General features: G+C 40.5%; 1 protein-coding gene across 1 annotated transcript in view; it reads left to right on the top strand.

The window, feature by feature from the left end:
* ZNF536 (zinc finger protein 536) overlaps window positions 1–21590 on the top strand; it is a gene marked incomplete at its 3' end in the record, with an annotated part of 187265 nt that overhangs the window by 37483 nt on the left and 128192 nt on the right. Inside the window, exon 2 of the mRNA XM_082489395.1 lies at window positions 15750–15902. Within this exon, the coding sequence (XP_082345521.1) occupies window positions 15750–15902 (153 nt within the window). The remainder of the gene's footprint in view (window positions 1–15749; window positions 15903–21590) is intronic.

Genomic DNA, 21590 nt, shown 5'->3' with positions numbered 1-21590 from the left:
CGGGAGAGATTTGGACGGGACTTGGTTCATCACAAAATGTAGCTTCTGAACTTGAAAACTGGTTGTTTAGAGTGCTGTCGCTGAGACTGCAAATGCCCAAAAAGTTTCTGCCAGAGTTCAGTTGGATGTGAAGAAATATGATTGTCTTTAATTAGGACTGATAATTGTTTGGGGGTTTTTTGTTTGTTTGGTTTTTGTTGTTGTTGTTGGTTTTGTTGTTGTTTTATTTGGTTAATTTGCCATTCAAAAGAAAAATCTCTAAAAAGTAATTAAGGCATGTCTGTTCTTGCCAATATTGAGGTATCTTGCTATTTCTGAACGTTTTTACCTGTCTCTATGAGGAATATTTTTGTTCTGACACTTCTGGAGGGGTGAGTAAGTTTTGGGTTCTGTCATGTTTCACAGTGGCTTGCACCCTGTTTTAACTCTGCACTAAAACTCCATCGGTGGCAGATACTCAAAGGGACAGTGGTCTGACGTTACCTGGAGAAAGTACTGTAGTTGAAGAAATGAAGGGTGCAAATATAAATTGAAAGAATACATCTAAAGGTCCGGCCAGGAGGATTTTTAGTGCAATCTGAGGCAGTTTACTTCCCAAACTACGCGTAATGGGATTTCAACACCAAACCTGTTTAACCCTGTTGAAAGTTTTGTACTACAACAATGAAGTTCTAACTCAAGTATTAAAAGGAAAATCCAGAAAAAATGTTTCTGGGGAGTTTTCTCCAACTTCAAGTAAAAACTTTACCCTTAGAGATTTCCTTTCCTCGGTGTGAGCAGATTGCCAGTTTGACCCTATTAACCAGTAGTTAGAGTACTAAAAACGCGGCACATTTGTTGAGTAAGAGAATTCTTTATTGAACTTCTGCAAAACTTCCTTCTGCTTTTGTATAGGGGAGGGCCTGGTAGTCCAAGTTAGTGAAAATCTGTTTTGAAAGAAAGCTTTGGTGCCTTTGCGGGTGTTAGAGGACAGACAGATGCACCGAAATTGCCAAAACCGCTGAAGTATAGTACTGTCCATAGGAGGATGTGAAGGGGATGGTCCCTTGGAGGAATCCGGCATGAGTGCCGTCGGTTCCGGTGCTGTCAGTGTGCTTCAGCCACGTCCCTAGTACACCCTGTCCCAATGGGGAAGGTTGGTTTGCCGTTGCTCCTTCAAATGACTGTGCCAACCAAAGTCCCCGATGATGCCAGAGGCAATGGGTTTGCCTACGATGTTGACAGTCAGCTACTACTGACTGATCTTATGTCGCTGGTGGCCTGCCAGCAGAAGACCCTCAGATATTTAAAACATTTGATGGCTAGCAACTTCTGCACCACAGGTAAAAAGCAAAGAAAGATCTGGACGTATACTATCTCCTATCTATAATTCTGCTATGACCATGGTCTTAGGATGCATATTTTTCGGGGAATATTTTCAATAATGCTTACTGATGTAAAGCATTCGCAGACAGAAGTCTTGCAAAGCATTATCAGAATAAAGGTAAACGTCGGAGAATCACTATGTTTGGTTTCATTTCTTGTAATAGCTGCGGTTAAAATGTAGATCGTACTGCTGTTTTGGATAACAGTCTTAATTCCAAAAATTGCAATCATTATAGCTGGATTATATCTGCATCTTTTCAAATAGATGACATAATATATTTTGATGCCGTTTTTCCCAAAAGAAAAATTGAGAGATAAGAGGCAGGAGTTTCAAGTAACATCGCAACATTTAGTTGTCAAACTATGAATGGAAATTGCCATCACAGGGACTGTGTGTTTACTCTCATACTTCAAAAAAACGGTGGTGAAAGCGTATCCAAGAAAAAAGGAATTTCTTAAAAAAAATCAAATAATATCTTAGTAGATGAGCAGTGATTCAACATAACTAAAACAAATATTAATTGAAAAGAACCCTGGAATATAGAGAAGAAAGTACATTGTTTGGTGAACATCACTCCCTGGAGCAGTACTGCAGGTGATGGTCTGTCCAACAATTTTTTTCTGGAATGCAATTCCACTGGTCTACAACAGTCATCAACGTCCTGTCTGGTATCTGAGCTGCCTTTCCTTAGTTGCATCTTCCCATCGTTGCTAATTTCAAATGCACAATGCTACTCTCCTGCGGTTTTAGGATAAAACTTGGTATGATAGTAGTATGGAGTTACCGACTGTTAAGCAGTGACAGGTTTTGCTTGTCCACCCTTCGTTAAAACATTTCAGCATGTATCAGTGAGCTCCGCTGCCCAGTAGTCAGCAGGATCCCTTTTTTGAAACAAAGATGTATGACCCTCGCCACTGGGCATGTAGTGGGGTACCGCAGAATCTGCAGCCAGAAAAGAACCAGGACTAGTAAAACTGTTGAAGTTATTTCAGTTTCATTTGACCAGTTTATACGGCCGTTCACCTTTTCTCAACCCCATACGTTACTTGGTTAGGTTGGCCAGTTCCACTGTAGACAGCTTTCAAATGTAATCGGTTGCAAGCCAGTTTGCTGTGTACCGAATTCTGCCTGGGCTTGCCAGGCTGTTGGAGTGGCTCCCACTAGTACCATCCTGAAAAGGCATGGGAACACGTGTCTCCACCAGTGCAGTAGCCTGCATTCTCAGAGTTCAAATTAGCCTGTTCCCCGAGGTGGTACTTACTGCGTAGTGTCTCAGTGTAAGCTACTAATCGGCCAAAATTAGAATCTCCTCTGACTCGCAGGGGTAGGAGTTTGGGTCTAAACGATCTCTATAGTTACCCTGATGCGTTTGTTCAGATTTTGTCAGATTCAGAGATTTATTTTGTACATATAATTCATAGGCTGTTTTGTCACAACAGAGCAAGGTATTGGAAGTTTTCTGTCTGTACAAAGTGTTTGCTCTGGTTAGTGTTTTCATCCTATATATGCAGGTAATTTTAATTCTGTTCAGAATAGTGAAAATTTGGTGAAAAGCTGGTCTTCCTCCATATGCTGTGGAATTATTGAAGATGTACTTGTGAACCTTCTGTCTCTTCCAAATGTGACTCATGTCTGTTATCCTGTGGCTCTAAGAAGATGCGTTTTAAATAAGTATGTCCACTTTGAAAGAGATGTTGTTGCTGAATCATTTTCTTTAAAGCCAGCGTTACTTGGTATAAGGGTTAGGTTTCTCCTATTCTCCTTCCCTGTAAAGATCTTCTTTCCTGTATATCTTACATTTCTGAGACAAGATTTCCTTCTGTCAGCATTTATATCTTACATTTCTGAGACAAGATTTCCTTCTGTCAGCATTTAATGTCACGTGAGCATCGCCAAGCTGGCAGTTTCATGTTGGTGGGTGTTGCGTGAGGGGTCATTGGTTCAGAAGACGCTGCTCAGAAAGGGTGCGAAACATTGTAAAGCCATTCACAGCGATGGGAATCAAACACTCAGCAGAGTGGAGACTAAAAGATTGTGCTTTGTTAGGAAGGCATTAAGTACCTGCCGCTGCTTTGGGACGCGTCGCGGAATGGGTAGATCTCCAGGAACCTGAAACAAGGAGGTTTCGCCACAGAATTACTTTTTCCTTGCTGTCTGCTCTAAGATTCACGAAATTCTTTTAAATGTTATGGTGCAGAAGGCTAAGTGTAAGAATTTTCTTTTTTCCTTCTCATCCTCAGCTGCTCACTGCTAAGAACTTTGTTTTACAGAAACCGAGCCTGAGAATTCATACTTGAGATAGTCCTGTATGCTTTTGACTGTTTTCAAGCGGATCAGTCAGTACCAAATGCATTCGACTGATTTCAAGTATTTGTATGCGTTTACAATAGTGCGTTACAAATTCAGTCCTGGGATGGATTTTGTTGCATAATTATCTGCAGATTTTTCCCACCAGATGTGTTTCCTGTACCTTGCCATACACTTATTAGTATATGAGACCATCATTCAGATGATGGCCTGAATATTTCCAGAATGTTTTCCGGTATTTCTGTTTTCCAAGATGGTCGATAGTTAAGTCTGGCCCTCACAGGCATGGCAGAGGAGCGCATGAGAACTTTTGGCTGTACTTCTGATGGTTCATGAGGTAGAAGAGCAGCGGCTGCTGTGCTGGTAACAGAAAAAGAGACAGACTAATTCCATGGCAAACCATCTTTCAAAATCAAGTGAGCATCGTGTGATTGCGCGTGGATAATTTAAAAGAAAAAGAGAAAAGTTAGAACTTAGCACAGCCTGTCTCTCCAGTGTATGAGAAGCAAAGCAAATGGATACGGCCTTGAATACGCTTCTTAATTTTTCAACGCTCTATTTTGCCAACTTTAGTTCACTCTGTTGACTATTCAGTCAGACCGTTTTTAAATTAAAAAGGAATACACGGTTGAATTATTTATTAAACAAAAGGTGCTTCTGTGCATGCAGACTACCTGGCTTTTGAATTTCTTTTACCATTAGAGTTTGAAGAAAGTGCATTGCTAATAAGTTAAGAGATGGAACAACCTTCCTTTTTCTGAAATAAGTCTTCCCCTGTCTCTGAGGCAGCTAACTTGTCTCTGTCCAGCCACAGAAGAATGCCCACTCTTCATGGCAATGTCTAATTTTGACCTTAGTGTGCAGTTGTTCCCCCAGTTTGGTAGGCTCCATAGAGACAAAATGTTATTAATTTCAGGTAGGGAAATGTACTAGCAAATAATTTAGTCCAAATTATATCTCCTAATTTTATAGATGCTCCTGATGGGTTAAAATCGGTATTTGCTGGTGGATTGATGTGGAGGAACTGTAAACCAGTGGAAGGAGCCTTGCAAAAAACTTTGTACCGTGTTGCCATCAGCCTGTATGTCCCCGCAGGTTGCTGGTTCTCCTTAGGGTGACGAGGAGTACTCTCTACAACTACCTTTGCCTTGCCCAGTCCCCGTTACTGCCTCTCTGTCGGTGTTCCAGATTTGTGCACAGCCACCGTTTGTTGCATTTTTGGAGGAACGTGGCTTCCGAGTGCCCGGTCTTTTCTTTTCTTGTCCCCTTCCCCAGAAGAAAACAACTGCTAGCTTCTGACTAGGCTGTCTGGACTTTGCCAATCGCTTTGGCTGATGGCCGCAGGGAAGGCTCTGGCAGGCTGGGAAACTCAGAGGGGCCTTCTGTCAGTCTGGGAGCCGTGGTCTCCATAGCTTGCTCAAAAATTAGTGAGTTGTTTTACCTGGTATTGAAAGAAGAATTAACGCACTCGGTCTGAGGGAACATCTGTCCAAGAGGTTGATATTTCTCGTCACTGATGTGGAACTTGATAGCTGTCTAGAATTAGAGTGCTTTTGCGTGATGTGCTGCGAAAGGCCGTCCGTAGCAGCAAAGAGGCTGTAGAGGAAGGTCGATGAGACCTGCCAGGGCTCTGAAGATCTCGCGGTCGCGCCGATGTGTGGGAGGGTGGCTGTAGCCTGTAGCTTTCCTGTGGAAGGAAAGCAGTGAGCAGTAGCGAGCGGCTGGGCACACCCTGGCTTTGATAGCTACAGATGGAGACCTAAAAGATTGCAGGGCCACAGTCCAACACCAGCACATGTAAAATAAGGCTCAGGATTTAGATAACTCTGTTCCAGCATACTGACGTGCGTGGCCAGAGTCCAACTCCAACACATGCAAAATTAGTTTCAGGATCATTCCAGCATACTGAAGCCTATGCCTAAACCAGTTATTGCCACAAGCTCGGCTAAATCAGAGGAGACCGTTCAAAATAGTATTTTTTCTCTTTTTTTTTTTACCAGTATAGTTCAGATGAAAAATTTTATATTTTCGTAGTAGAAAAGGCAAACTGGATTATTGATATATTGAGTCCACTGGCAGCATTTCGTATTTTTGAAGCCCACAAATAGCATGCTATCGGTGTATTTTAAGGCTATTTTACAAATCATGGATACAGGTTATCCTAGTAACGTACTTTTTGAGATACAGCATTGGTAGTAAAAAAAAAAATAATTAATGAGCCTCTTCATATAATATCCTGTTGAAAGATACGGCAGTCTCAGTATGCCCACAATACACTGTTAAACCAACGAGGGGGGAAAAAAACCCCAAGCTGTTAAAGGATCCCTTCTTTAGATTAGAAGTAATGAATTTAATCAATATTTTTCTGTTATAGCAAAACTCATGTAATTAACATATTTTATTTATAGAAAAAGGGTGCTAGTAAAATAGATTCAGCAGTTCAGAGTTGCTCATAAGTGTTTATTCAAGTACAGCTTATTTTTTGTGACATGGGGAAAGAAGTTGGAAATTATACTTAAGTGGCATGTACCAAAGAAGTTAAACGGGAGAAAAATTATTTACAGAGGTATTTGTATTAACTCAATGTGGTCATTTAGTGTGAAAGCAGCACTGGAAAGTAAAAAGTAAGAAAATAAGGATACTGAAAAGTCTATCCTATCATAGTCTGTCCAAAAGTTGTAACACACACCGTGGCATTATTCACTTTTTGGAGACTCTGTCAGCACCTCTGCAATCGTTAATCTGTAAATGGAATGACAGTCTCTAATTCTGTCTCATTTTGTTGGGGGGGAAATTAGTAATTTAGCTACCTGTACAGTTGGTTTTATGTGACTGATTTTATGGTTGGTTTCTTTCTCACTGGTGTCTACAAAAAGATGTTCCTGTGCCTTTTTAAATACTTTACATTTTTCTTTATTAGAATGAATTTTCATAAAACCTGATGACCTGCTATCAGCATTCCTATGCTGAATTTCCCACCCTTTGATAAGATCATAATAGTAATGAAAAGGGGTTTTCTTAATCAATAGTATGCAAAAACTTCTCCAATGATACCCGATGCCTTGAGAGCTACTTATAATGTAAGCAAGTCTGCGGTTCTGACTTGAAAAACTGTTGTTTGGTTTTTGGATTTGTTTAAGCCCAGCGACTCAGGGTGAAACTTGGCCAGTGTAGGTATTAAATATTTCCATGCAACTGCTCAAAAGATTTTAAAAGATATTAATGGATTTTGAAAACTACGTGGAGTTGGGTGTTAATTTGTGCCTTTTAAAATCTCACAGACTCTGCATTGTTGGGCGCGTGGGAAGAACCTGGAGAAAAGAGGTTCAATACCACTCTCTTCCACCCAAATTCACCACCTTTCCTATGGTTTACAGACACGGTCTTGGATTTTCTTCATAGTGCAGCCTGTACACTGAGCCAAATGGTTCTTTTTGTCCCACACGTAGTTTAGGAACAAGATAGAGGTGATAATGAAGTACCCCTTACCTGTTTGGTTTATAGGTATGTAGAGACACTAACATGTGTAAGAAACAGGGTAAGCATGGAAGCGGGAAGAAGGCAATATATTCATTCACAGAAGTCCAGTTAATGGTTATTTTAGTTGATTAGCTAGCAACTTCATTTTCTCCCTCATGAAATTGCCTCCTCAGATCCTTACTTCTGGAGCTTAATCAGCAGTAGCAATCCATCCCAGGAGTGGGAGATCAGGAGTACTTAATTAAAGAGGGACTGTAAGGCAACTCTCCCAAATTGGATATCTGATCTAGCCTTGGCATCAGGAGAGCAATGCTAGGTAAAAGTGTTTATCAAGCTCCATGTAGCCACTCTGCAAATCTCAGAGATGGGAATATGATGCAGACAGCCTGTAGAAGCTGCTATAACCTGAGTAGTACGGGCTTTAAGGCCATCTGGTACCTGAACACCTGCCTAAAAATAACACATACAAATCCAAAAGATGGTCCAGTTGGATAGCTTCTCTGCTTAGATTCCCCACCGGAATTTTCTCAAAAGCAGTAAACAATCTGTATGAAGTGTGGAAAGACCTTGTCCTCTCTGGTCAGTAATCAAGTGCCCATTTCAAATCGAGGTGACAGGATGGAAGCCGTCACAGGTGAGTCAAGGGTTTGGGTAAGAAAACTAGTGAGACAGGCTTTCATGAGAATCACAGACCCCTGTTGGCACGATCATTTGATAAAAATCCAGAATATTCAAATCTTGTGTTAAGAAAAGGAGGAGAAAACCACGGAAAGCATGTCGTATAGAAGATTTGGGAGCTACCATTGCTATCAGAAGTATAAATGAACACCAGAGTAAATTTTGAGGATACATGACGAAGAACGTTGGCAAAATGCCAAGGAAAGATCCATGAGTACATATTTAAGCCCAGCATAGCTGATCCAAAGAGGAAGTATCTGCTTTGCCTGTGAAGATACATATTCTGTACAGAGAAGTACAATAAGGTGTTCTGGCAGCTCAGATGTGCGCTTCTGAAGACAGCAAGAACGAGCAGAAGCTCATCACTGAGAGTAACTAGCGTTACGTTCAAGATAGCAGACTCATCGTTCCTCATCGATAAATGACAAAGTTCATCCTCTTTAAAAGCATCCACTTTTCCTGTGGAAAGTGGAATTTCATGAACATCATCTGGACAAACTCAGCGATTTTGGATCTGAAGTGCTTTGACTGATACAGTCAAATGAGGGAAGTGGGGTTTCAAAGCCGTGATTTTGGAGTAGCAGAGCTGAAAAGCCAGTGAAGGAGTTGGATGGTGGAAGTGTCTTGCATGTGAAGGGCTTAGGAAATAAGATAGCAGGATTTTGAAACAAACCAGAAAAAATGGTGTTAGAGAGAACGATGCAGTGATCCACGGTCATTTGCTGCAAGCTCAGCTCTCATTAGGTAGCTGGAGGTTCCAGGACTTAGTGGTCATGCCATAAAAATGACGACTGTTTAACCAAAGACAAGCACTCTCATGGCCATGCTTTGTGTATTCCTGATGTTTGTTGACTTCATTGAAGGACTGTGCAAAGGTCTGACTGCATGAATTGCAACTTACACTTTTTAATTATACTGTTTGTACATGTGCGTGTGATTTTTAGAACGGCCTCGTAAGTCACGAGCGTTGGAAGAGGATGAAGTTTGATATGCCTGCAGTGCATATATTAAAAAAAATTCTTCAGCACTATTTTCCATTTCATTTTGATGCAATTTTATCAAAACTAATATTTCAATAATATGCTACGGTCCTGATTCAAATCTAAGTGTTGAAGTTTCATTGAATTCAGTAGGGCTGGAGAGGTATACAGTAGTGAGATTAAAGTGTGAAGCTTACTTTCTTCTCATGCTGAGCTAAGAGGATGTGTGATGGTTTGCGGGATAATGATATTTAACTGTAATCTTCTTGGGGCACGGACCGCATTCTGTTGATTTTCTATAACTGAATTCAGTATCGCTGATTAATAAAAAAATAAGGAAAATGAACTATTTTGTGGTTTATTAACAATTTGCATTTCACATAGTATTTCATTTTAAAAAAGTATAAAATCATACCCTCAAATGGTAAGATGTAATTGCTGATCATGTATCTCTTTGTTCCAGACACTTTTATAAAAGTGTATGTATTATGTATGATGTGACCTTCAAATGTCATGAATGCGTTGTGCAATAAACTGTCAATATTTGTGGCTATAAGGTACTAGATGACTTTTACAATAATTGGAACAGCTTTATTAAAAGCTTGGATCACTCAGCTGGTTAAAGAGAAAGGCACGGGCCAATGTTCATCTGGGAGTTTCCTTCTGCCAACTATTAAATGAAAGACACTGTAAGGTGCTTAAGATGTCTTCTTTCTTTAAAAAAAAAAAAAAAAGATTTGGATAAAAAGGTCTCGTGCAAAAAACGCTCTCTCAAAAATACCCCATTTTTTTTTTCATATGCTTAATTTCCAGTCCAAACTGAGCTCTAAGTTAATGGCAAGTAACCAACCCTGGTTTTAAGTACTACATTTGGTTTTCTGTGTCTTTTAGTCACATGAGTCTGCAAACAAATCAGGCAGCTAAAATTATGTACTCAGAAACTGTGTTTGAACTTTGATTATCTTAAAAGGTTTTAAAGATTTAGAACAATTTGAAAAGTAAGACTGCTAAGAACTCCAAAACAAAAACTCTGTAGGGAATTTGATTAAAATGAAAAAAGAGGATAAGAAACATTTTGTGATAAAAGCTTAATTTTTGGTTAAGTGTCTATTGATGTCTCTTTGTGCTGTGCATGCCGCCTCTTGCATGTTTCTCAGAATGTGTACCACAGTGAAAAGCATTAAGAGATAACCATCGTTTGCATACATGCGGCATTGTCGTGCTCAGTGTTTTGCACCCGTGAGGTGTGAAAACCACCAACCGATCTTCAAGTGTGTCATGTGCTCCAAGTCTGGGCTTAAGGTGTATGTGCTGCCCCCCAGTCACTAAAAAATTGCTTAGAATATTTTGGCTCCCTTTCTCTTGTGCTTGAAATAACGCGAAGGGAGCTCCCTGCGGCCCGAGGTGTTGTCTGTGGCTGCCATTTGCCCGTGTCAAAATGTCTTGCCTCCTACAAATGGTTGCGAGCATTTTACTTCAGTTTAATTTCGATTGTATTTCGAGTTTAAATCCGGCAGTGCAGTAATCGGTAGCAGAGGCAGGGCAGTTGGTGCCGTTGGTTTGCCTGCCTGGTGCAGGGGGCTGAGCGGGAAGTCTGATGTCAGAAGCGGTATCTTTTTATTTACCAGTGGAACCTTTGGTATAATCTTTATTTCTAATAATACAAACAATGTGAATGCCGCTTTCTCGCTAGTAGGCCTCCTTTCCAATTCTCTTCTAAAATAGCTCTCTGTTTAAACAAATTCTCTGCCAATCCATATTAATGCCTCACAGTTTAAGATTCCCATATATGGTCATTATAAAACCTAAATCCTTGATGAAACAATAGAGACAGCAAGTTGTTCCTGACCTAAGACATTAGTAACTCTTTCCGGAGGCCTAAAATATAACTGTAATATTTAGTAATATTAGACTTTTTCATTTTAAGCCACCAACTTCACTAGCAAAAAAGTGCAGTGACATCTGCTAATGGGATTCTGATTTCAAATTGAGCGCTGGGCCACATTCTGTTCTCGTTGACATCGAAGCGTACTAACTGAAGCTACTTCAGGTAGCTAGAAGAATATGGTTAATTATATCCTTAACTATATCCCTGTTTTCCGCTATTGTCAGTATTATCAAAGCTTTCTCTAAGGAGTAGGCAAGAAAGGTAAAGCAGGTTTTCCCAGAAACTTTGCGTAGCCTATAGTGCTTCCCAGAGGTGGTCGATTCCAGGCATGCTTGCGTAAAGGTGGCAGCAGTGACAGCACTAACACACTGACTATCTTCTAACTCTCTTCTTGACATTAGATTCAGGACATAACTTTTCCTGCCACAAGATGGGCAAATCTGGGTGGTTTATGGATCATCAAAGAAAAACTGTGGTCGCCACCACTTCTCGCTGCACCACGTTTCGTTAGCTTTTACAGGCAGTGCTAAAGAACTACAAATATTTTGAATTTCAGAAATATATGAAAATCTGGGATTATGTGCAGCTTTAAAGGCTTCCGGCCACGTTTTCAAAGGGTTCTTTAATAATGTCTGAAAAACGTGCAAGAGCAAAGACGTGCTTGTAAGCGTGATTACCTATTTTGTGAGTTGATTACCTTTTCCACGTGATTGCTTGTTTTTGGCTAATTTGGCAATCCTTGTGTCGACAAATTCCAACTGACTTCATCGATAATTTAGCCTGCGCGAGGACTGTAATTTAGCTCCTTCGAACATGACAGTACCTCTTTGTGAACCCCTGCACTTCCACGCACATGCAGCAGATAAATACTCCCGTAAAATCTCGAGGACCTGTATGTAGATGCTCCTTTGAAAATTTGGCTGCTGACATGACTGAAGTCAGTGCTGGTGCCTAACTGACCGAAAACAGGTTGCTTTTTACGAAAGCAATCAATCCTTTTCTAATCATGTTTACAGACTCATCCCAGACAGGTAGACCAGTCCTGCAGAACACAGATGGAAATTTCAAATAATTCTTTGTCTTTTGCTCTTCATCTGACTGCCTAGAAAGCTTCTGCTTTGAGTGCACAGATTCACTATCCACCTCAGTTTGTCTTCTCTTTTCTAGCTGAGGGCACTGCCAGCCGCGGCAGTGCCTCGTTTCTGGGTAGACCGTTTCTGGTACCTCTTAAGATACCTGCTCTAAAAAAGGGATTCACCGGTGTGTTTCTCACTTTCTTTTAACCTGCTAATGTAAAAGTGCTCCTGGCTCGATATTGGAGTTATCCGGCTCTGTGGAAATTTCCTTTCCGGGTACGGCGGGGATGTGGAAGCAGCCTGCAGCACTACGTGGGTCATCGCCACGCTCGGCAAGGAGTGGTGGCGTTTTGTCCCTCCTCTCCCGAGAAATGAGCATCTGTCTGGAGACGGGCTAGTCCTTCAAATACTCATCTTATGGATTGCTTAATTTTAATTTCAGTCTGTGGGCGCACAGTCAGTTACAAGTGTAGCTGTGGCGTGGTATGCAAGAGACGTCCCCGCCGTACCACCCCAGAAGCTGCTTCATGGCTGAATCCCTCCGAGTCCTGTGCCACGGGGCGGTATGTCCCTGCCCGGCAGGTACGGCCAACGGGGCAGCTGGAGGTCTCGCAGCTCTTGCCTTCTCCTCACGCTGACACAAAGACCGGTTTCACATAGAGAACTGAATGTTGCTTTTTGCGCTTCTCTCCGTGACTTTTGCTGTGAAGGGATGCTTTCAAAGTGAAAGGAAAGCTCGGCGAAAGTCAGTTCAGCGGCGAGGCTAGGAAGCTTGACCTCTAGCACGTGCATCTACACGATGTTTTATACCCTGTTCTCTTGTTTCCTGCACTCGAATCAGGAAAGGTAGGGATGGGCAGGAAGACATTCAGGACGTAGACCTGCCTGTAATGGAAGCAGATAGTAAAAAAAGCCGTGTAACCTCACGTGCATCGAGTGCACATCATGTCGACCGCATAACTCAGTGAACCACAATGGATGTAAGATAAGTAACTGCTCTCTTTCCTTCCTGATCTTTTATCCTCAGAACTGAGCAGCCCCAAAACCATAGCTCAAATCCCGAGTAAATCATAAATTAAATCAATTTGCTGGGGCTAATCCTAGTTCTGCAGGTCCGTAAGACATTACTATAGTTTTGCACAACTTAGCAGAACTGAGAGTTCCCACTTAGGAAGGGGATCTCAGTAGCAGGAGAAAGGGCACATCAGAGGTGTAGAATACCCGATTACCGGTAGAGCTGAAGATTTTTCATTCCCCACGTACGCTGTTGTTGGCATAGTCAGAACTCGCCAGTTTGCTGCTTAACTTTTTCCTTGCTGAGCTCTTCTCCTTTTTCTGTGTCGCTTTTTTCCCCCTTCACTTTCCATAGATTGCTTTAAGGGACTCGGTATAAAAAAACCTGGGCAACAGAGTCAGCGGGACTTAAATGCATTTTAAAGTTAAGCACGTTTTAAACTTAAGTGCCTCGACAAATAGGTATGATTTGCCAAAATGGGGCCCTCGTAAGAAGTTGGGGTAGCATTTGATGGGCAGAGCCGGCAGCCTTGAACGTATCTTTTCATGGCTTGAAATAAAAGAACTTCGATGTAAAGCTCCTCATTCAGGTAGCGATGGCCTCCAGCGCTTCGGTGGGCTTTGTAGGCAGAGGAATTCAAAAGAAACCCCCTCAGCCCAGCTTTAAAGTCTTAGGAATGCTTTCACTGTGGGAAGAAAAATTCTTCAAGGTAAGGCCCCTGTTGGAGCAAAGCCTTCAGAGCTATCTACTGTATGTCTACTTAAATCTAAAAGAAAACTCTTCAGACCACCCACATCTTTCTTTGCTTCATTGTTGTTTTCAGTTTGCTTTTTCAGAGGGATTAGTGCTAGAGTAAACTCAGTCGTCTCGCTGCCTTGAAAAAATTCAATTTTGTGTAAAGTGAAAATTAGACTCTTAAATCTGCAAAGCGAGCTGTTTATCTTACAAATTTATTCTTTTTTATTGGGCCACACATATTCTAGATAGAAAGATAAAAGGCAAATGGATAACAGGCCATCATTTAGAGTGACACGTAGCAAAACATAACTAGTAGACTTATTCGGTAAATTCCTCCTGAGTGGCTTGTTAGCTTTATCTATATATTTATCTATAATGCTCGTATAGCATTTATTGAAAACCAAAATAAAATCCTGCAGTTTATCATCAGGCATTCTGCATTTTGCACTTCAGAAAAATCTTTTTGCACTCAGGAATTCATTTTTTCCGAAGCAGCTTAAGACATGATTGTATACGACTTTGGAGGAGAAAAAAAAAGAGGAAAACCTAAACTCTTTAGGGAGATTGGCACTGTAGACTAGCACCTATGTATGTTTTCCCGGACTCCTAAAGACAAAATAAACTCCTGCAGTATGTTACTTTACATACTTGTGAACGATGCAAAATGACAGATACTAGCTTTCTAACTTAAATATTGTGCTTTAACTCTGCATTCGAAGAACAATCAGAAGATGTTAGATGAGAATGCGATGTGAAAACTATCATTTTGCCTTTTAAAAACTAGCAGTAGCTCGATTGCATACATGCCTAAGATAAGCATTTATATATGTTTTTTTTTATCGCTCTGTCATCCCCTCCTTTCAGCTTTCAGCGAAATAGTTTAGAGGGCGTATTTTATAATAAATAATGAAATGCCTGTTAGTGTTACCTTTTCCAGAAATGTGGTATTTGGGTCTCTGTTACTGCGTGAGTAGTTTTTATTAGAGCCAAATGTTTAAGTCTTTCTTATGTCCCATCACTTCCATTTAAAAGGCAATGCTGTGTAAACTGCACTATGTTTCCTGACAGCTTTAGTTACGTATCAAATGGGTAAAGACGGAACGGTTTTAGTCAGTGGTTTATGGTTGAAATAATCAAGACTCTGCATGCAGAGTTTAACTACGTGCTCCCCACCTCGGTGTAACCCAGATAGCTCAGCTTTCGCATCGGGCTGTGACGATGTCTCCGTGCGTATTGCAGCTCCGTGGTGTGCCAGTAGCGTCAGTCTGGTTTGGAATTTCAACACTGGCCCTGGTACTTTTTTGGTGAAATTGTGAATTGATATGTATGTGTGACATTACAGGACGCTGTAAGTACAAGGCGATAGATGAGCCTTGTGTGGTTTGAATAACGACGTTTTAAAAATGCCCTACGTTTTTGCAATTTTCACGCCAGTCTTTTGTAAGTTACTTTGTGTGTAGCCTGCTTGGATAACAGCGGCTCGTTCAAGATGGCCGAGAACGACTCTTTCTTCATATCAGGAGAGAGAAGAGATGTCCTGGAGTCTCGCTTACTGCATTACGATGCCAAGAATAAGCGTAGCTGTGAGCACTGACGGAGAAAACCCAGGAGCTGTGGGTGAGAGGGAGAAAGAATTCCCTCTCATCCGACCAATTTTTTCATTGCCTTTCCCATGAGGTCAGGTCACTCGCTAGGCCCTGTGTCGTAACGCCAATGCCAAAATGTCGCAGAAGGAAGTTGATTGGCTTTGTGTTTAGACATCGCCACTCCTGTTGGACTCCCCCGTCACTGCAATTCTGTTGTTGTGGGAGGTTTTAATACACCGATGCAAACTTTTTCCCTCTAAAAGCATACAGATTTTCACAATACTTATAAATTAAATAGATTCCACAAAACAACAATCTAAAACTTTTGGGGGAAAAATTAGTAGGAACTAAGCAAAAGAAGAAATCAAACCAGCTGCTGACACAGCTGTTTCTTTTCTTGTATAATTCAGTTCAATATAAAGGTACCATATGCTGCTTAAAATGATGATAGGAAAGATGAAATAATTTAAGACAATAACAAGAAAATACATGAATTGTCAGCGTTCTGTCAGATTTAAAGAATGAAATAGACAGGTGTAGTATTGACATGTTTAACTTTGTGTTGCGTTAGCAGTTTTAGTGAGAACAACTTCTGACATGTGCTGAAGTGATGTGAGAACGTTTCTGTGTTGCAGACATCGGAGAAGAAGCCGGGAGATCCGCAGGAGTCCAGCAGCCAGCTTTACTGAGGGACAGGAGCCTTGGTTCTGCCATGAAAGACTGCCCATATTGTGGAAAAACTTTCAGAACATCACATCACTTAAAGGTCCACTTGAGAATACATACAGGTGAGAGGAACAAGTGAGCGGAGCGCTGTCGACACATGCCGTGTGTGTGTGTGTGGGGGGGGGGGGGGGGGGTTAACATAATATGTGGCTGGCGGCCTTAATTCCCAGTGTAGACGTGGACTCATTAGATGGAGAAAGTCTTTTGAGAAAGATATATGACAGTCTTAAATAAAAGCACAAGGAATGTGTTGTTGGATAAAGACCACTTTAATAGAATCATCTTTTCCCAGTTGAGGTTATTTCTGTCTCCTTCCCTGCTTCATCACTGTTTCCTTCAATTACCCTTGTCCTTCAATAGCGTAAGCCTATTGGTTTCAGACTTAGTTATACTAACTGCTTCAAAGGCCTTCCTTAGCATTTACTTAGGGAATCTGTATGTTTTTCTCAGAGTTACTATTTTTGTTCCATTTAGCATGCTCATTTTTAACCTCTCACTGTTCATATGAATATATCAGCTTCATGGATCTGTTTTTTTTTTTTTTTCACTAGAACTCACCCGACTTACTACTTGTAAGTAGTAAAACTCACCATGTTTTGCACAATGGTAAAACTTACCGTGTTTTATTTTGGTAACAATCACAGCATTTCTACCCTACAGAGACTTACTACCGGTCTGGATTCTCACTTTATTTTGGTATGTCGCTCATTGAGGGGACTGTTCTCGATACTCGTAGACTATAAGCACTCTAAATTAAAACACCTTGTTTGCTTAAAAGTACATACGTGCATGGTAAGGTTCATGTAAAGACACAGTATACGTTTATGATGACTTACTCTATCCATAATAAAAATCTTTACAATGCTGATATCCTCAGGTCCTGTTGCCATCACTAGAAATTCTGTATATGGCCCATATGATGATATTTTCTTCCAAGTCTTGGGTATCGTAGTAGGCTTTGGGAGAACGTGCAAAACTGGAGATTTAGGATACTTCTCTTTGTGAACAGACATCGTGGGCACTGTTATTGTGGAGTAATTTTCTTTTTAAGGCATTTTACATTAATTTCAGAATTTTACTGCCGCTTCTCTAATAGATAAGTAAAATAAATTGCATGAAGAAATAATTTTGAGTTGTACCTCCTGTTTGGAAAAACTTCACTGTTATTTTTTTTTTCACTGAAGTACCAGATAAGCAGTACTTTCGTCCCTTCCCAAAATCAGCAGGCATGTTTCTGCTGTGTGTTTGAGCAGATGTAATATTTAATGTTGGGTTTGCAAATGTGAGGCCTGACTTTGAAAAATTGGAAGTGAAAGCCGAAAATTATTTAAAGAAAAAAAGGTCATTGTTGAGATGAGAAAGTTTGTTCATTGTAATTTGTCTTCTTTCTTTGGATTGTAGAGTAGGAGTATACTACACTGGTTTGATCTGAATTTTAAAATTTAGAACCCTAATGTAGTTTTGTCCTATTGGATTGCAAACCATTTAGGGCAGGAATATTCTTTTCTGTTTGTGGACTTCGTTAAAAATAGAAAAAAAAGAAGCAGCACAGTGAAAATCCTATTTGTATGCTCTCTAATATAGTAGAAGTAAATAAATGGTAGTTATTTTATTGGAAAATAATCTTGTAACTATGAGGTTCAAACATTTTGACATTTTTGCTAATGGAGATGCAAAGAAAAATTCTTTAAAGTAACCTGAGGATACCCATCTCTCCCTTTTGCTTTATTGCATAGTGGTCATTTTGTTCTTGTTTTAAAGATGGCAGTGATTACGCATTTGGTATTTGTGGCTTAGAACTAATGGAAAGTAGATTAATTGCAATGGAAATATTCCATAAAACTTGCATATTGAAACAGACTAAACAAAATTAAAACAAGAAAAAATAAACCATGTATAAAATCACCAAAAAAAGGGAAAACATCATGCATACTGTTGAAACAACATTTGCAATATATTTAAAAATCATTATAATTTTAAAATAGATAAAGATCAGTTTCCATTAGGTTGAGAACAAAGTATTTGTAAATAATGACAAGAATATGTTTAAATGGAGCAATGTTTTACATATTGGAAATAATCCTAATAAATATTATAAAAATGTAAATTGGCAAATTACTAGAGTTATTAAATAAAAATTAAGTTGCTTTGCAGTAAATGGAAATGATGTAATAGATACCAGTTATTAAACAAATATCGGTTAGCTCATACTTATCGGGGACAGTTTCCTGCCTTTTATGTCACACTCTGTCTTTATTATATGCCTGGATCATATAACTGACGGATAAAAAACACTTTACTGTGTTTCTCCACTACATTAACTCAATTACTGTTCTTGTTCTCACAGCACCTGTTTGTTAGAGATGAGCTCAAGCAGTTCAGCACAAGTCAGGTTCCTTCGAACATCTGTGTGTTTGGAGGCACACGAGTAGGTTGGTTTGGTACGCGTGCCAAGACGAGACCCAAAGTCTCATCCAGCCAGGAGGTGCTTCTGTGGCAATTGGCCCAAAAAAGCTAGAGAAGCCATTTAATGCTCCACAAGAGGAGGAAGCTGTGCTCTGTTTCAGAAGATTTAGCTAGTGGCTTGGGTTGCTTCTTTTTTCCCTTGGATAATTCATTGTTGCAACCTTCTCCGCGCTGGGTCGCGGTTTCTGTGTAGTTTGCTATCATAATAAAGCTTCTGAAGGAAAAAAAAAAAATCAAATAAATCAAGGTTTTATTTAGCACGCTCAGTTGAGTCCCAACACACGATTGTAGAGGATTTTTCTTCTTATCTAATTCAATGATATTCAGCCAGGAAGAGCTTTAAGGGAAGATAGTAAGATATGATTTCTGATTGTTACCATATGATAAGAAGAAAAGGGCATAATTACGTGAAATCAGAGTTTCTCCTCTTGCTCTAAAAACAGTTGAAGGACGAGACGGTTCCTTAGTTCGACCCTGAGAGAAGAGAGGAAGGACGGGCAGGCCAAAACGCTCCAGAGCCTCGGGGCTTAGAGGGGCCAGGCAGAACTCCCGCGGCCCTCCTAGACGACTTCTTTATATCGGCCGGTGAATCGAGACGGGCCGTATGGGCCCGCTTCTGCGACGCTACCTACTTCAATTCACCCGGATTCACTGTGGGGAGAGTTGCCGAGTCACGGGCAAAGCGTGCGTATGCGCCAGTAGTGCGCGGCAGGCGCGACGCGTGGGTGGAGCGGCCGCTGGGTGATTCAGCTTGTGGGTTATAAAATAATACGTAGTACAGCTGAGAAGGTTATAACGCAGAAGGCTTAGAGGTGCTCAGCCTTTGTGAAAAAGGAAAGCATCTAAGTATCTCGGACCCATAATGTGCGATACGCTAGATGCTTCCAGAGCTTCCATTTTTCCCCTCTGCGGGCAGCAATGTAAGGTTCCTTCGTTCAAGGAGCTGAGCACCTTCTTTATGTTCTTGAGCACTCTCAATTCCCGCGGAAATCAAATCAATGGGTGTGGTTTTTACTTTACACCTCTAGGCCTTTGGACCGCACAGAAACCGGTAAGTGTAAAAAATTAAAATTTCTTCTGTTCTACCTTTGACAAGCGACACATTATGGAGGGGCTGGTTTCGGATTAGCTTGAGCACCGCTTTGCACCTTGCGTTAGCATTCAGAAGCTACTGCAGATGTAGGCCAGTTTGGGTTTGTGTGGCCATTAGGCGCTGAGGTTTGTTGCCAGCGTGACTGGCACAGTTAAATCCCTTGAGTAGTGAAAAAAGAATAACGTGCGTGAGCAAAGTAGAGCTGTGAAGAAGGTTTGGGTTGTGCTAAACGGAAGAAACCGAAGAAAGAGAGGTATAGGAAGAAAAAACTTGGCAGGGCTGTGTCTATTGACTGAGAGTATGTTGCGATATGTATGACACACATCCTACATGTTTTAGATGTATTCTATACATCTGCAGTGTTACTGCGTTTTCCCTCAGAAATGTGACAAGCCGATTTTAAAACTTGCTTAGATGAACTGATGAAATACATTAAAAATGGTGCTGTTTTAAATGAATTCAATTCACATTTTCTTCCTAAAAAAAGACCGCCTGTTGCCATTCTCTGAAGGCGCTTGTAGTGGGATGAGCAATATGAATAATTAAGGAAAATGGGTATGTGTGCTCCAAGAGGAGACAATTTTGGTATTGAACATCCTTTATTCTTACATTTCTAAGATGAACTAAAAGGACTTTTCATTTCTCTAGATTTCTCCAGATTTCCCATCCTTAACGTTGTGCAGCATGCCTTTTCTCCTGTCTTAATGACATCCCAAACTTTTGTTGAAAATAATTGATTGAATTTAAATTTCCTTAAAAGTTTAAGAGGTAATGTTACAGTATAAATTTCCTACCAAACACTAAGTAGGGAAATATCCATTAGTGAAATTAACTACAGTTTCTAGGTAGCTAACAATGTGCAGTATACAGTAGGGCATGGCTAATGAACACTGCAGTGGGTGATATTTCATTATACAAATTAATGCTCACATTTTAATGGGAAAGTCACATAATGAATCTCAGCTTCAGTGACAGCAATTAGAGACACAGATTGTCCCCTTCTGGACAAGGCACTGTTTAGCAATAAGCAGCTGTGTAAAAAGTCTTCAGGTTTGCAACATATATATATGCTTTGGGGGAATTAGTGTACAGTTTATATTAATGTACTGAATCTTCCCTGCAAAGTAACAACCGTATTTATCTCTCTGCATTTTAACTAAGTAAAGACATGTAAAAAGACTAAATAAATATTGCAGATGAGCTATAAATAAAGGGAAATATTCAATTATGAAACTTTATAAAAATTAAAATATTTCATTGTAATGCCTAGTGCGCGATTGAAAAATCTTTAATAAACTGCGTCAAAAGCATCAAAATCCTACCCTTTGACGGGGTAGGGGTAGTTTCATCTTCTACAGTAGAGAAAAATCACTAGTAAAGGAAAGTAGTCAGGAGAAGAAGTTAACTAGTATTTCTGACAAACAGATTAATTGTGTGGTGAAACATGTGCAGGATCCAAAAATAATCCTACAGAACCTTTGAGATTCCATTTGGTTTAAAAAGTGTGAAGTGAATGATTAGAATGATAAAAGAAATTACCGTGTAAGAATAGGCATAATAATGAACTAATTAAACCATACAGCAATTCATTTCTAAAATATCTACTGCACAATGGATAAAATAGGTTATCAATAACTGTTTCAATGGTAAAATAAGAAATGCTGGAAACTGTTTTCAATGTTTTCGTTAAGCCGTCTTCTCTGGAATTATAAGGTGTTTGATTTCATTTGCTTGGCGTGGAGGAAACCTACAGCCCGTTGCGAAACGCGGAGGACCGAATCGCAACCCATGTGGTCCCCGAGTGATTATCAAAACCCCGCGAGTGGCTGCCGGAGCGCTAGGCGTTGGGGTTCTCGCGCTGCTGCGCAGCCCCTGGCTCTCCCGGGGGGGGCGGCGCTGCGAGGAGCGACGCCGTCAGGAACCTTGCTCCAGGAGAGGGGGCAGCCAGTGGGCAAGGGGAGCGCAGGGGGCAGGGCAGAGTTCTAACAATCTGCACGTTAAGGATGAAAAAATGAATACAGAAGCCCACAGCGCTAAGTATAAATAGGTATTTAAGAAGATTTGATGAGGGAAACGAAGTCATAGTAAAAATACGCATGTGGCTGTTAGGGTTAGGGAGGACAGGGTAGCAGAATTCTGTAGATCTGGCGGGTTTAACAATCGGTATCTTGCTAATACTGGACAAGAATTG

Source organism: Vanellus vanellus, assembly GCF_965231255.1.
Source record: "Vanellus vanellus genome assembly, chromosome: 12".
Classification (NCBI taxonomy): Eukaryota; Metazoa; Chordata; class Aves; order Charadriiformes; family Charadriidae; genus Vanellus; species Vanellus vanellus.
Note: the sequence above shows the minus strand (reverse complement) of the source record. Positions and strands in the feature narration are given on the sequence as shown.